At 40.5% G+C, this 17075-nt stretch overlaps 1 protein-coding gene across 1 annotated transcript; it reads right to left on the minus strand.

The window, feature by feature from the left end:
- Nucleotides 1-557: 557 nt before the first annotated feature.
- RIOK1 (RIO kinase 1) lies at nt 558-16421 on the minus strand. The gene is made up of 17 exons (XM_035319419.1): nt 16349-16421; nt 15573-15777; nt 13765-13855; nt 12588-12657; nt 12134-12176; nt 11369-11461; nt 10295-10407; nt 10086-10166; nt 9457-9543; nt 8794-8931; nt 8172-8275; nt 6396-6502; nt 5143-5208; nt 3297-3416; nt 2983-3036; nt 2210-2350; nt 558-761 (listed from the first exon to the last, which is right to left on the minus strand). The coding sequence occupies exons 1-17, from the start codon at nt 16417-16419 to the stop codon at nt 651-653; spliced, it is 1695 nt and encodes a 564-aa protein (XP_035175310.1). The 5' UTR covers nt 16420-16421; the 3' UTR covers nt 558-650.
- Nucleotides 16422-17075: the final 654 nt, after the last annotated feature.

A 17075-nucleotide genomic window follows, 5' to 3' on the forward strand; every position in this document is an offset into this window, starting at 1 on the left:
GGACCAGTAATGCTGAGCCACACCACAAACAGCTCCTAGCACAGTCTTTCGCACAGAGAGGTTTGGATTTGAACACACAATCTTGCAAATACTCAATCAGCTTACAAAAAGCTGTCTCATACTACCCTTAACAGCAACCAAGCTCCATGTTGCAAAAGCAGCTCCAGCAAAAAATCATGGCTTTGGTCTGCCTGATTACTTCACAAGGGCACTGGGCAGTGAGGACAGCTGCCTTCCCAATCATGAAACTCCGTTTTCAGTAAGATAATATCAGAGGTGATGCAAGCGCAGAGAGGCAGCAAGGGAACAACGTCTGCAGGGTTACCTGCAGGTGAGGTGACAGCCTGCAGAGGACCACTTCAGTTGCACATCCCCTGCAGTGTAAGGCAGGGGAGTAAGACCCCATGTGAGTCTAACAATAGGTTGAATCTGCACATGTGAAGGATTTTAGCAAGCACAAGTACATTAAACTCATTCTTTCCTACTAAAAAAAACATGGCATATACTCTGTTCAAATAATTACACCACCTTGTTAATGAAACCACCCTCACAGTTAATACTGTATGTATATAAATAAAAGATTTAATTATAAAAAATGGTGACTAATTAACCAACAACAAGCCAGCCCATTCCCCGAGCCAAAGCTGGTTTTATTTGCCTTTCTTCATTTTTGCAGTCTTTTCTTTCCGCTTCTTCACATGCTTTGGAATTTTGTTTTTTCTCTTCTCTCTCTGGGCTTCTTTGACCATCTTTTTCCTTTCCTATAAAGAATCAAAACACCATTCATTTAAAGCCAGCAGGAATGACAGATTTTGAGCAGGCCTGTCAATCTTTAAATTAATTAACACATCACATAAAATACACTGTTATCAAGAAGAAAAAAAATCTGTGGGAGTGAAGAGAAGAAGGGAAAAACGAAGTGTATCAGTCTGCAGCTCCACCCCCGTGCTAATGACAATACAAAATTCAAACTAGTTAAAACCTGAGTTTCACACAACCTTTGAAGAAAGACAACAAGAAGTATGCAACTCATGCTATTTATAGCAAGTATTATACAGTAATAAGTCTGATCTAAATTTTCTGTTACCCATAGGGCTACTGTAGTATGTGTTTTTAAACACCACACAAAAATACTGATCCAGTAACTGTTGATAACAGGGGCTAGGCCACTGCAACAGACTATAATTTCTGCCAGACAGTGCAGAGACTATGCTCAACTGGAAAAAAAAAAAACAAAAAAACACAGCATAACAGAAGGCAGGGAGAAGGAAAGCAATCACCACTGATCAGTTATTCAACCTACCAATACACTTGTGGGATACCAAAAAGTTCACACAATAAGAAGTCCAAATGAAAACCTGTCCATAAGGATGAGAAGTGACCAAGATGTCTCTGTTTTGTCTCTGAGAGGCAGTAGCTCTACATTTCCAGATAGGTATAAAAAGCTTGTAGTAGAAAAATGCAGTTTCATTTGATGGACTTGGAACCTACTACATTATCTTTTCTAAGAGGGAGAAAAATCCAAAAAACTAACAAGCGATACCCCACACCTCAAACCCCCTAAACCTAGCAAGTTTCATCCTTCTTTTGCGTAGCACCTAAATGGCTGCCAAGAGGCTCTCACCCATGGTTGATGCTCTGTAGAAGAGCCTCACAAGAGCAGAGCATACTTGTTCTGCAGTTTGGAAAAAATATATTCCCCTTGTATGCCTGCTGTATGTTTCTTACCCACAGCAAAGCTAGCCAGTCTGTACCAATGGGATGACAAAAGCCACTGTAGTACACACACCATCACCAAGTCCCCAGCTGGACAGACCAAGAGGTCTCAGTTCTCTGGGCAGAAGGTGGTCAGTCAGGACCAACACTGACCTGCACACCAAGGCCTACAAGCACAGCCAGAGGGACTGAAGATCCACCCAGGCTTCATTAAGTTCTGCTTTGCATGGCCTTAGAGCTCCCTGCAGAGATCACTCTTCTAGCTTTGTCTAGGCTAGAGAGTACTGTCATGAAGTTCCTCTACACAAAAACACCATTAATAAAACATCTGTAATTAAATTCACTTTCTATGCTCTCATTCTTTCCAAAACAGAAAAAAAGTCTACAGCTTGTTTCAGACAAGAAGTAGGAAGAACCACTCAGAACTACGTTTGGATTTTTTTCCTGTCATTTGGGCAGATGTAGGAAAATGCGCAGCTCCTGGTCAGCTGACCTTTTTATCCATGGTAACTTCAGCAGGAAGATCTTTGGGATGCCGAGATTCTTTACAAACTGAATCAGAGTCCTCTGAACCGCTGTCTTCATAATCAGAGCCTGTTTCTGACTCATCCGCCTTCTCAAGAAGTGCAGGAATCTGTAAGATACATGAAGAGGGAATTCATCTCAAACCCAAACTCAGTAGCCTAGAAACAAAATAGACAGATTTTTAAAAATCTCCTACAAAGAAACCCTCAAGCAAGCTTGTGTCATCTCCTCTACTACAGCCACCATTGAGTCTCAACAAGAAGAGTGAAAAGAGGTTGATCCAAACTAAGAACAGGAAATCTAGAATATACAGCATAGGATCTTTTAGGTTAGGGCTCACAGCACAGATGTATTGGCACTCCCAAACTGATTTCCCTAAGTTAAACAGCAATTTCCTAACACAGATGAAAGCCAATTTTTAATTATACTTGGATCATACCAAAATCTACCTTAGGGGCACTGTATGTAGGCTTTACAGCAAACACAAGCATCTACACTGCAAAACACTCTAATTCTTAAACAACACTGTAGACTGTGCCACAGCCTGATCTCTTCCCATATTTGTAATTCCATTTTTAAAAAAGTCTACACCACTGCCAGGTAATGGGCAGAAACAAACGCCCTCCAGACAAGAAGCTTCTTCCATTGTCACAAGCTTCAAGACAAGGTGTTCTCTGTACTCCCTATCTGCACGTTTATGAAAACGGCTAAAATGAAGGATTTCAAAAAAGGCCTTCTCACCTTCTGAACACCAGACAAATCCTTCTTCAGCCCTGTCACAGTCTGGTAGAGAATCTACACCCAGAGACACAGAAAGAAAACGTTATCAAAATGTGAGTCTTAAATCTTTGCACATAGAAAAGATAAGTATCTCATAAAAGATGGTAATTTTAGCATTAGTACTAACCAAAGAATTTTAAATACAACACTAGATTCAGTATTCCATGCCTTGGTAACAAGGCTTCCATTTTTGTTCGTTGCTACCAGTTTTTACTAAGAAAAAACCCTATTTCCTCACTTTTTTTTCTTGTAGCACCTCTAGATTATCTACTCACATTATCTTGCTGAACACTCAATGCCATATCCTCTTCTTTCAGTTTCATCATTATATCCACATCTCTCTCATAGTTTTTAACGTCAGTCAATGTGCGAGGTATGTAAGCCTTCTTAAACACCTACCAAAGAGAAAGGAAACACACAAACTCATTTACGTATAATTTCATGATGTTCTTCCATCCTAATTACACATCCTTAAGAGAACAACCATGAGGGATTTCATGGCTCAGAGAAACTAAAAATGAACATAGCAGTCACACTACCATTTGTACTGCAGAGTATCTTTTTTTTTTTTTCCTGGAGCAGGCTCTAAACACACAATCTACAGGTTGTTCATAGCTCATCACTAATAAGGCTCCTACATTAGTATCACTACTAGCAGCCAACTTAGGGACTTCACCAGTCTCTCCAAGTTCCTCTTTACTGATTTGAATTTTTTTATTCTGAAGTTTTCATTGTTATGTTTACAATGTCTTCAGGGGACAACTCCATTAAAACAAGCTGTTACAACTTAATCTCTTTATATAAAAATTCCTCATCAACCTACACTCCAACTCAAAAAGGGTTTCACAGTACTGTACTTGTGCAGGAACCTAACTGCAGTATCAACAACATACTTAGAATTTATCAGGCGATCTTTCTGAGACAATCCTCCAGCAAAATTAAGTCTCTACCGGATCAGACAGAAGTATTTTACTTCTCTTTTCCATGGTATCAGCTCAATCCCAGAAACAAGTTCGGTACACTTTGTGATCCTAAGTACTACACTAAGTGTTGCACAGACAGCAGACTCTGTCTCCACAGAACTTGTTTTCACGAGGGAAGTTACACAAACTAGCCTGAGGTAATGCGAGAAGTGAGAGACGTAATCTTAACTTCAATGCTACTTAACCACTTCACATTCTCTAAATGGACACTACTTTCATGTACAACAAGGAGTAATTTGTTTGCAAAAGATGGACTTGCAACAAGAAAAATAGCATTTGACTCTATAATTCAAAAGGATTTGTATGCTCAAGATATCTTTGGAAACAAAAATCATTTACTGGTCAAGCTTGAGCCAGCAGCAATCACTAAAACCTACAGCAGTCACTAAAACCTACAGCTCCAAGAGTGAAAGTCATGATGAATTTATTTTTATCCAAATCAAACTTCTTCCAAGGATAAACCCTGGGTGAACTAGTACAAATAGGTTCTCACTGATACAAATTCGGCACCAATTTTTTTGTTGTTGTTCCTGTTTTTTTATTATTAATTTAACTCTTCTATAACAGAGAGATAAGATTGAAAAATCAAATAAAGACTGTTTTATCTTTGCATCAAGCCTTCCCAGACCATTAGCAGTTTTCATTATGCAACAGAACAGACTTAAGGTGCTTCTTGTTACATGCAAAAGCAATGGGGAGAAACAGTATGTGGAAGACTGAATGAATGAGACTGGGAACAAAGGCACGTGGGCAATTTAATTAATGCATCCACCTGAATATCATGTGTATTCTCCTGTTTCTAGATCACCAGTCCAAAAAAATACTGGCACAATCAGAACTCCACTCTTTTATCATTGCTGTTGTTAACTGAAGCAGAACTGAAGATACATCAAGGGACCTAGCTACAAGCAAACATACTGGTATAAGTAATTGAGTATTTGCCATTTAACGCCTGATCAATGTCACTTGCTTTTACACACAGCATCCTTCAACACTTGACTTCTCAGCTACCTCAGGACATAGCAATATCACTGTTTTATTTATCAACTGTGCATTTTGCCAAATAGAACAGTTTTCATTGTTCAGAAGAGGAAAGGTTAATTTTGATTTCATAGCAGGAACAAAAATCCTCACTTACTTCCTCATCCACTTTATCTTGACTGGATCTTTCCTCCTCTGTTCTTTTTGATGCTATTTCCATTGCCTGAAGAAATATAAAACAATACAAAGTTATCACTCTTTAGAATCTCATCATTTAATCCAACTAACCATTCCCATCTGTATTTCTCCCTGAACTCCCCACTCTAACTCACAAAACGCTGCAGCCCTCCTTACGGCAATGCCTTGAGCGACCCCTAATGGTAACCAGCGTTTCTGCAAAGCACAAGTACAGATCTGCTTTAAGAACAGGAGAAAGTCACGCTCACTGTTACTTCTAGACCAAATTATAGCAGGTCTAGCTTTACTGTAATATATAACAGTACAAGGGCAATACAGTGAGCAAAGCCCAGTCTTGGAATCTGCGGTTTTCACCATCACACACAGAGTAAGCCAGAGGAGCACAAGGAAGTGAAAGCCATAAAGCACAGCTCTACTTCTCTCAACTTCCAGTGTGACAAAGTACACAGCATCTGGAAATCTCCATGCCACAGTGCTGTCTGGACAACACTCCGCCTCACGGTCTTGACTAGGAACATGGGCAAGAACAATACCTCATATATCCGCTCTGATCATGACATATGTGGCCCTTCCCCATTTACCAGCCTCCCCCCCCCCCTTTTTTTAAAAAAAAAATTTCCCTCCTTCTTTTTCAATAAACATTTGACTGGGAGCAGAGGACTGACAGCTACAGACAAAATGCATGGGTGCTGCCAGCGACACCAAGCATTTTACCTCCTCCTAGAAAAAGGATGTCCTACCAGCCATAATATTTGGCTATTGAGACTGCATACTTTGGAGTAATATTGCTCTGAGTCACTCCCTTCCTCCCTCAGCCCACCCTACTGAAGTCCGCAGGGTTAAGTCTTTTAATTCCCAACTCCATTCTCTGTATCAGCATGGGTATATTTCTGCAGAACTAAGTAAACTTTTCTTTCCTTTTTGAAAAGGAAAGAAAAGATTTAAAGCATCCTTTTTTAATGCAAATAGCACCTCAAACAGATGTTTGTGTTTTCGTGCTTAGGCTTTTTCAGAAAACATGAAGATGTGTTCATCCTGTAACAGTATAAATGGAAAAGACCGGTATGCATTTTTGAGGCACTGGCATAATGCAATATAATGTACCAGTCCACCTCAACAGCAAGATGCAGAGCAAACAAGATGGAGTTTGAACTAGATCTGAGTTTACTGTTCAAATCTACCAACATAAGCAACAAGGCCATGCAATCTTACCTTTGACAGATAGTCATCAAGGTTCTCACTGGTGATAGAAGGATCAGTAATAAACTCAAACAGCTCCCTCACAGTCATCACCGCAACATTGTGCTTCTGGAAAAAGCCTATCAGGAATCAAGGGCAGAGACAAAAGACCTTAAATACTGATGTGCAACATATGCACCTGTGATGTTAAGTGACAATTGCAGCAACATAACAGCTCTGATGACTTAGGATAGCAGCATATATTGTCCTGGCTTTAGATATCAGATGACCCTTGGCAACCTGAAATAAAATTGTTCATCTTCTAATGCAACAAATACTGAAAAAAAGAATAGAACTGAATAAATGTAAGTCGAATCAACTTCAGCAGGAGCCATACTGAATGGAGCAGGGGCTAAGGAGGACAAAGTAAACAATTTAAGACAGGTGTAATATTTGCAACGGTTGAGATGAAAAATCTTTTCAAAAAATAAGGAGTGCAGATCTCAAACTTTTGCCAAACTGAAGTATCTACTGAAACAGTGCAGCCTAGTTATAATCCACTGAAATGGAAAGAAACATGTAACACATTAACATATCAGAATTTTCCTCACTTACTATACTCAGAATTGGTTTCTTGAGTCAAGTATAACTGATTTTGGAGGTTGCACTTCTGTATTGGAAAACAGCAGTGAAACACACAAAGGACTGCTTAGTAAGCGTTTCCCTGCTAAAGTTCTCGTAAGATACCTCACCCATGAGAAATCAATCATAAAAAGAAGAAAAAAATAGTATGGAGGCAGCACTCTGTGCCCATGGAGCCACAATTTTTTGCAATGCTCACAGCTAAGGCAGAACATAAAGTAAGGAATTTCTTACAGTCTTTGTAGGACTACACAGCAGTGGCAGAAAACAAAGCGGAAAAAAAAAAAAAATCAGAAAACACTGCAAGTCACTGAGGCACTGGCATTTAGATAGGGCAAGCCGTAACACGTGAAAAAAAAGAACAAGGTTGAAAATATCTGAGCCAGAAGGAATCAATCAGAAATCCATGAACAGAAAAGGAATAAGGAACGACAAACATACTGGCCATCAAACACAGCATCAAAACGTATATATTTTTTTTTCCACAAACTTTCAAAAGTCTCTAAAATTTGAAAAATCATTTGGAAAAGAAAAGGGAGAGGTTGGAAAGTAGCCTGCACCAACACATTTTTTGTTCTCAGGGAGAAACGTAGCCTAACAGAAAACATTTGTCTGTTGCATAACATACGTGCTCACTCATGAAGATCGATTTTTAAAGAGAAAAACACCATAAAGGTATCCTGTTTTATCAAAATACTATGACAAGTCTACAATCTCTAATAAATTACTCTATGCCTTCATCTTCTAAGTGGACCTAGATAAATAAATACAAGGAACTCCGTGACACACCGTAACTTCTTGCAAATTGAAGAATTCCAGATGTGGATTACACTCACAGAAGGACAGATTGGTCTGTCTGCACAGTCCTTCAAGTAAGGAAAGTTAAGGCTGGGGGAGGCGCTGCTGCAGACAGGACTCTGACCTCTACCTTCTATTGTAAATCTGAGATTCAGCCAGGTGACTCATTTCATCCAGACGACTTCTAGCAAAATAGGCTATGCTGTCTTTTGAACTCAACACAAAACACAGTTCCCTGAGGAACCTAAGAGAACCTAGGAAAGGGAGCATTTAACTGGTTTGACAGCCTCTACAGCCAGGCTTACAACTCAAAGACAATTCACCTTCCTGAAAAAGACATCTATACAAACAAGAGTGCAGACCACTCACCATTAACATTGGCACAGTCCTTTCGCAGGAACTCCAGTGCATGTGGGTGGTCATGCTCCACTGCCTGAGACACGTCAATGATGTGCACATCCCCACTGTGGTACCTGTGGACAAACATGCCAAGTTGCATGACTCCACCAATGCTACACAGGAGATTATGGAGGGGCAGGGGACAAAGCACACTTCAAACTTATGAACCCACAAACAAACTTAATGTATTTCTCTAGAATACGTCTCACATATTAGAGCCAGAGTGGTGTTTTTTGGTGAATCCTCTCTCTCCTTTATCCAACCTGTACTATTACACTCTAAAGGAATAGTCTCCTCAAGAACACACAAAACAGATTTATGGGTGAGGAGAGGAAAGAAAAGTATGTATCTGTATGTCCCTCACTAATGCTTTCACTAGTTGATAATTTGTTGTTCTGGTATTATTTTTTTTTTTAACCTAGATCTCCAATCTAGGTTAAAAACTACATAATTAATTAGATAAATTGAGAAACAGTCACAAAAAGGACCCACCCACCCTTAAAGGTAGATTAGTACACTCAAATTTATACACAGCATTTGCCAGCACATACATTTCAAATGTCACAATTCAGAACAAAGTTTAAAAACATACAGCATATTAAATTCACTGAGATCTGCATGAACAAGTCTGGCATCTTGGTACATTCTTCTCATGTACTGGATGATTTGCAGGTACAGCTCCCGTATTTTCGAGTCAGATAACTGAGCATTCTTCAGCAGAGGAGCAGGCCTTAAAGTTACAACACAAATAATAGAAAGTGAATACTTTTTTCCTTGTTCATAACTGCTATACCCAATCCTTCAACTCTGTGTGTCTAGAAAGTCAGCGTGAGCAGCTAAGTGCATGGAGCCAGCATGTAAGGCAAGAAAGCTTGTGTTACATTGCCAAAGTTACTGTAGCTGTTTCCAAAATGAGCTAAGAAGTTGGGACAGGTTACATTAACATTTGTCCTAAAAATAATGAACTACAAATACTATTAGGAAGCCTTTCTAGCCAGACTCTCGTTAAGTCATTTTCTGGATTCCTTTTGCAAACAGCTGATGTTTCAGAATCATCAGACCGTCTGCAGCAGTAGCTGGCAAACATCAGGGTATTCTACAGGTCACAAACACAGGTAAGAGCAACAAGTTAATTCCAGAGGCCTAAAGTAATAGGTAAATACTAGGTAAATACAGAGGGTTTGTTTGTTTTTAATAAACCTTTGTGGAAAGCTACTAATAAAGAGAACCATTTTGATTTTCTACGGATACATACCTATCGCCTTTACCAATAAAGCCCATGACAAGCACATGACTTCTTAACATAATTGGCTCTGGGCAGGGTATCCGGGCTGTATTCAACCTGTAACACGGGAAGAAAACCACAAAAAACTAAATACAGAATAACTCTACTATTTGCATTGCAAGAGTGCCCACAGGAGCTCTGTTGCTTTAAATATCACACACAGTAAGAGCTCCTCCACTCAGGCAACTCATGCTTGTGAAGAACGACTAGGAAACAAATGCAAAAAAATAGCGATTCTGTTCTGACCCTTCTCAGAATGTTCCTGTATCAGACAAAGTCTTTACATAATTTTAGGTTAATGCTAGATTAACTTATATATAGCACAGTGTACTGTTACTCAGCAGCAGCTATTTCTAGCCTTTCCTCACTTTTCAAACAAATCAGAGTTCAGACACTGAAGAGCTTAGGGTATGAACAGCCAGACAAAGGAGTATCTTGATTGTTTTTCTCCCTCTTCCCTCTGACAAGGAAGCATAAGACACTTCTGAATATTCCAGAGACCATAAAAGGCAGTAACAGCCACAGTCTAGCAATAGAACAGTATATCCCATAACTTTTCAGTTACCTTTGCATGCTGAAATAAAAACTGGAAGAATCACCTTATTAAATTCCTCATTTCTTTTTCAGCCCATGTCTTCACCATTTTTCTTGGGTTGCCTTTGCAATATCCATGACGAAATCTTTAAAAAATACATATAAAAGACAAGGGGAATTACTCAGCCAATCAACATCATATCAACACTGGTCATTTTACCACTTGTCAAACAACCCCTCTTCCCCAGTAAAATCAAGCAGAGCTCCAACTCACCTGAATTCCCCACTCACATACTTATCCCGATCCTTGAACAACAGAATAGATGTTTTGTAAATCTTTATTGCTCTATTCTCTCCATTTGAAGTATTGGCATGATATACGTTGGCCTATTGGATTAATAGGGGAAGAAGAAAAAAAGAACTCTGAATTGACCCAACCTTCTCTCCTCTTTCTGACAGCCTGGAAAACATCCCCACCTCAGCCCCTTTGTGGCACTCAGATGAATTAGTGAAATTGCACTGTCTCTTTTTCTACCAGAGACAGCTTGCAGTAAGACTGAGTAAATGTGTGAAGACACACACAAGACAGAACCAACAACACACAGAATTCCACACCATTCATATTTTGAGACTGAAACAAGCTCTTGTGTGAAGGCTTAACTTAAGCCTGTACATTATTTAGGCCCTAAAGCACAGCCTAAATATTTAGTGCTGGCACCACTACACCAGGCAGAAGCATGCCTTTAATCAGAATCCAAGGACCTGGAAGAAAACCAGATCACCCTAAGGACAAAGCATTCTAAAAACGATTTATTAATTTATTTGGAAAACTGTAGTCTGGTTTTAATTATCTGCAATATAACTTGGTAATAACAGTGCACAAACATGCTAGTTTTGCAAAAGCCATCAAAGTTCAATAATATTTTAAACAGAATTTTGTTATGCCATTAGATGTTCCCCATCCCTGGAGAGATGCTGAACTGATCTGACCCACATGCAATAGCCTTGCATGAAGAAAGAATTACCTGGATTTGTATGTTTTTCAGGCACTGCTTTATACTGTATATACATATATGCTCTGCAGAAGTTTCACATAGAAAGTATTAAGAATAGAATTAATTAATGACAAACTTAAAATTAAGTATCCTGAGAAATCCTTCGTACTTGGGGAAACTGATCTCCTTCACAGTAACTTGCATTTTATCTTAAAATAACTTCCTACTAATCAAGTAACACACACCAAGAATAGTACTAAAACCAAACATTTCAATATATCTTGCATACCTTAAGCTTCCACCTAGCTTGCTGAGAATAACACTGTCATGTTGTCATTTGTAACAGAACTTACTTCTTTCCCTGTACTGATGCAGCCGTTGATTTCGGATATGACACCTCTTGTTAGCATCTTGAACAGAATCATTCGAGTCCTTGGATCCAACACCTCAAGTTCAATACAGAACAGTCAGCACAATGGCTCTCTATGAAGAGAATAAAACTTACGACTACAGTCTGTTCTTAGTACTATATTGCGGGACTAAGAGCATCAGATTATTGCTTGATCGTCAAGAATAATTTAAATGGCCACACAGAATTTGCCATAATTATTCTAGAATGATGCTTCACATGCTTTAAAAAGGAAAAAAAAACACCAAGTATACGTCCTTCAGATGGATCTAAAACAGACATAAGAGAATTATTTCCTACCCACAGTTGTGCTAGATGTTAAAATACGGTTTCTCTTAATTTATAGCTTTCATAAGTGAAACAGAGCAGCTACATAGCCAAGGGCCAGTAACATTACAGCCTTACTTAGGAAAAAAAAAAAAAAAAAAAAAAAAAACATTTTGTTTGTTTCTTGGACTTTAATAAAAGCTTTAAATGAAATTCTGTATTGTATATACCATCAAATTACAACACTATGCACAAAACTGAACTCCAAAACGTTTACAAGTACAAACTTCAAAAATGAAATGAAAGGTTTCTTTAGAATAACAAGGCAAACAGAATTCCAAGGCAAAACTCTTGTTCCTATAGCAGCTGCTTTATCACTGATTTCAAGATTTCAAATCATTTATTCTGGTCAAAAGAGAAATTTGATGCAGTAAGTACTTACTTGTTCTACTGTTGCTCTGTCTGACTTATCTTTGACTCGGTACCTAGCAAAAGTGAAAATAAAGCGATACAATCCCACACGTGGACTCAATACCTTGACAGAGTAAAACAGGACATTCTGTTTCAAAGAGAAGATGACAGCCTCAAAACATAAGTTCATACATACAAAGGCAGAAGGCTTCTCCTGCAGGTAGGAAAAACAAAACAAAACCAAGCCCACAAGCATCAGGGCCCTTCACTATTATGGTTATCCACTGCAGAGACAGAAGCATCAAAATATTGGACTTATTTAGGAAACTGATCCAGAATTCAAAAGGTTTAAGTGCAGGCCATCTATTTACAGATCTTTTTTTCCTTAATTAATCTATTCAAAATTCAGGATCAAACTAAGAATAATAATTTGAATTCAGACAAGCTCTTATGTCAATGAAAACAGAGCCAGGCATGATACTCACATGTCTGCTTCCTTCTGTCTAGACTTTTCTGTGACTCTGTTTATAACGGAGTCATCAAAATTCAGCTTATCTGAAAAACATGTAAGACGACATGGAGAAGGGAAAAAAAAAATAACGTCCTACGTTCAGTATCATCTCTGCAATTGTGCTTGCCAGCAAATATGCCACAACACAACGTTCAAACACCAATGGATCTCTGATTGGGTACATAAAGCATAGAAGCTTACCTAAGAGTTTAGTTACACATCACAGTTAACCTAGCTCTCCATTCTGTCTACATTTCAAAGTAGGATTATAAAATAACAACTAAGACGGTCCCACAAACTTTGAGATGCAATGCCAACCTGAATTAATGCCTTTTGGGTAATATCTTACATTAAACTCATCTGCCCTTTTCTTACCACAATCTAATGCCATTTTTCTAAACAGAGCAAGCAATAACCTCCAGGATTCTGTCCCCCCAGTATATTCAAAGTGGTGCTTGATTAATTGTTAAATATGTAAGAGGTGCTGTGTCTAGACACATATACCAAGACCACTCTTTACTCTTTTCAGCCTACATTTCAGAACCACCTTGTTATGAAGGAAAATGCAACTGTTTACTGTCCCATCAAAAAAAAAAAAAAAAAAAATCAATCACAACTACAACTCACCCTAGCAGGCTAAGCAGAGCAGCCATTTCCATCACATGGCAAACAAGAAACTACACATGCTAGGACAGCAGTGACTTTACTCATCACACAAACTCTACCCCTGTAAGATAACTGTCGCATAAAGTAGCGCACTAATACTACAAGGAACAGCAATCATCTAAAAACATTTAGCTGTGGTAGCAGCTTTGAGAACAAACAATGGCATTGTAACAGAGAGCTGATATTCTCCCACAATCCAAACAGTTGGCTCCTACAGATAAGCTGTGCAAGAAACACTAAATCTGACCTGTAGTAGTAATGGGACAAAGAATCCTCTGGCTCTCAAAGGGCACAGACAACAGTATGACAGCCAGTTAACGAAGACTAAAGGCACATCCTTTTTAATCTGCCTGAAAATGGTTAACTGCCATTCAAGTAAGTTCTGGCTTAAAGCAAACAGAACTAGTCTGAGAACATCACAGAGTGCACTGCATCTGCTTCTACAAAAAAGAAATTTTTACTATAAACAAGACAAATATACTCACCCAAATTAATTTTATGTTCAAATTTCCTCAAGGCCTTGTCTGTAGGGGTTGACATTTTTGCAGAACAGTAACTAGGGTTCTGTCTATTTGCCTGAAACAAATGATTTGTTAAGGTAAGTTGCCTTCTCTAAACAGCCCTTTGAAACACACTGTATCATAGGGAAAGTCAGCTCAGATGCCTGTGTCTATAGCTATAAATAGAAAAACAGAAAGAGCAAAGAGATGGATTAACATCAGATTTTCTTTAACTCAAGACATGAGAGTAAAAGTGACACACCAGCTATATTCCAAGAAGTGCCCAATTTCAGGGTTATATTTAGTCAGAAAACTGAGCTGCAAGTCTCTCGTATTAACACTTTTTCATCTTTAAAAGAAAGGGGAGTAACAGACAGAAACAAGGACAAAAATGAGAAGGTAGCAAACACAAAACTTTCAAAGATAGTGCCTTTTCTTAGAGGTACCCTTCTCTGAAGATAATTAATACCTGAACACTGTTCCACCAACACTAGACAGCACAAAGTGCTAACAAAAGGCAAGAATAAGTCTCAGAAGTGCCAAGTCAGACACGATACACCATGATCAATACCATCCTCCTCTCAACTATTCTATTCTGCTGGTATCAATAATAACAACAAAAAAGATTTTAAACCTCTGCTGTCCAGGCTGAGGACAAAGGATGCTGGTTCTCGTATTGTGAGCTTTTCATTCTGCACAACACCAAAGTTTCTAAACCAACAGCATATACACTCTAAATCCATCCACTTCCAGCACTTCCCCTCAACCTCCTGCATGTCCTTTCACCTCCTGTGCTATTAGTCTGTACTGGGCCTGTCTGGGATGGAGTTAAACTTTCACCACAACAGCCCATCCAGCACTGTGCCTTGCACTTGTAGCTAGAAACATACTGATACCACACCAGTGTTTTGGCTATTGCTGAGCAGCACAGGCACAGCATCAAGGCTGCCTCTCCAACTCCCCCCAAAATACCAGCAGGCTGGGGTAGTCAAGAAGCAAGTAGGGGACACTGCCAGGACACTGACCTAAACCAATCAAAGGGATATCCTCCTACACTGTAGGACCTCATACTCAGAAAAAGCTGGGAGGAGAAAGGGGAATCCTGTTTACAAAACTGTTTGTCTTCCCAAGTAACCACCATGCTTAGTGAGGTCCTGCTTTTCAAGAAGTGTCTGAACATTACTTCCTGACGGGAAGTAAAGGTTTTTTCTTCTCTCTTTCCTTCCAAAGGACACTTGCCTTTTCCTTTCATTTAAATACTCTTGTCTCAAACCCACAGGGTTGTTGTCCTGCCCACCAAGCCTATCCTGCTGACAGGGAGTGAGAGAGTGGCTGCATGGTACCTAGCTGCCCCTAAATGTTGAACCAAAACATGGTCCAAAACAGAAACCATTTCATCCTGGGCATGTTGAGCAAGTACTGTCTTAAAATTCAATGGAAAGAATAGGGAAGATGCTCAAAATCACAAAAGACAAATTTCAGAAACAAACAAAAACCAGCAACATCGCTAAAGACTGGGACAGACAAAGAGAAGGTTGAGAAAGCTAAGGAACAGAAGGAAAACTGCAGAGACAAGAAGCATCCAGCAACAGGGTTTGAGACAAGGAAGTCAAGCAGAGGCCTGGCTACACAGAGCACAGCACAGGACAGGACTCAAAGAAAGGTGATCCTCTCAAGGTATGTCTTCCATTTGAATTTATGCTCAACATAATGTTAACATAGAACAAAGCCTCCAGATTAGTCCCATCTGCTCTTGGGTATCTTTGGTGCTTACAAAATAGCCTTCAACATACCTGTGGATTGCATCCAGCAGCAGTACTGTGGCACTTCATGAGTCTTCCCATCTCATCATCCCAGTCCCAGTCATCATCACCTTCCTCTTCATCGTTATCATCGTCATCTTCTCCTTCCTCAGCATTGCCTTCCTCGTGCAAGCGTGACTGGGAATTCTCAGCGACCCCATCTTCCACGGGTGTTTCTGTGTCCTGCGAAAGTTCACTTCAAACAAATACATGCTCATATAAGTGACCCTTACCGTCAACATTTAATAAAACATTTAATGTTTATCCCAAGAAGAAATTTTGCAAGGTTAGCGCTCCATGAGATGCTTGTCACTTCACCTGTCTTTAAGCACACATACATAAGGATGCCACTGTTTTTAAAGGATGGACAGCATTTCAACCACCTCCACCACATCGGTGCTGCCTTCTGCCTTGCTCCGTGGGGACACATACCGGGATCCCTCTGTGACTCCAAACACAGAACACCCTAGAGCTGCCTCCTCCAGCAAAGTGCTCTGCTTTCTGCCACAGCTGCCTCCCCTTTGACAAGACACCACTCAAACCCCCACTGGGGACCAGCAGGCAGTGGAATATATATATATATATATATATATATAAGGCCTCGAGAAGAACTTGGGGGAAAAATAACTATCTTGGACTTGCTCGGGTCTCGCTCGAGAAAGCGCATACCGGCTCTCCTCGGGCAGCCTCACCCCAGGCAGCACAACCACCCTCTCCCCCAAGTTTTCATGCGTGTTTTTTCCCCCTCCGCCCCCCGCAGCCCGTACCCGTCGGAGCACTCGGCGTCGTCAAACTGCCCCGGCACGGGCGCGCTGCGGACGGCCGCCTGGCACAACATGGCGGGTGGCAAACGCAGCCGCCGACGGCCACCGACCTTCGCGGGGCTGGCGCGGGGGCCGCCCGCTACGGCAGCGGCGAAGGGACAGAAAGGGGCGAGAGCGAGCGCTGCGGGCGGCTGGGCGGGGCGGGCACCTCATGGCAAAATGGCGGCGCGAGGCCACTCGTTAGGGCTCGGGAGAGTGGTGCCTTGGTTCCCCCCGTCAGCCGCTGCTTCACGGAGATGCGTTAGGGTCTGTGGAGCTGTGTGCCCTTATAAACTTACAGCCACGGGTCTTCTGCGGTGGAGCTTACAGGGAGTAAACAGCTGTGATGCATCTGTATAGTACCATATAATGTAGCCATAAACATCTTAGAATCATTAAGGTTGGAAAAGACCTCCAAGATCATCTGGTCCAACCATCCCCCTACTACCAATATCACCCAGATAAGCCATGTCCCTAAGCACCAAGTCCCACCTTTCCTTGAACACCCCCAGGGATGGTGATGCCACCACCTCCCTGGGCAACCCGTTCCAATGCCTGACTGCTCTTTCTGAGAATGTCTCCTCATTTCCAACCTGAACCTCCCCTGGCGTAACTTGAGGCCATTCCCTCTTGTCCTATTGCTGGTTACCTGTGAGAAGAGGCCGACCCCCAGCTCCCCACACCTTCCTTT

The sequence above is a fragment of the Oxyura jamaicensis genome, chromosome 2, assembly GCF_011077185.1.
Source record: "Oxyura jamaicensis isolate SHBP4307 breed ruddy duck chromosome 2, BPBGC_Ojam_1.0, whole genome shotgun sequence".
Taxonomy (NCBI): Eukaryota; Metazoa; Chordata; class Aves; order Anseriformes; family Anatidae; genus Oxyura; species Oxyura jamaicensis.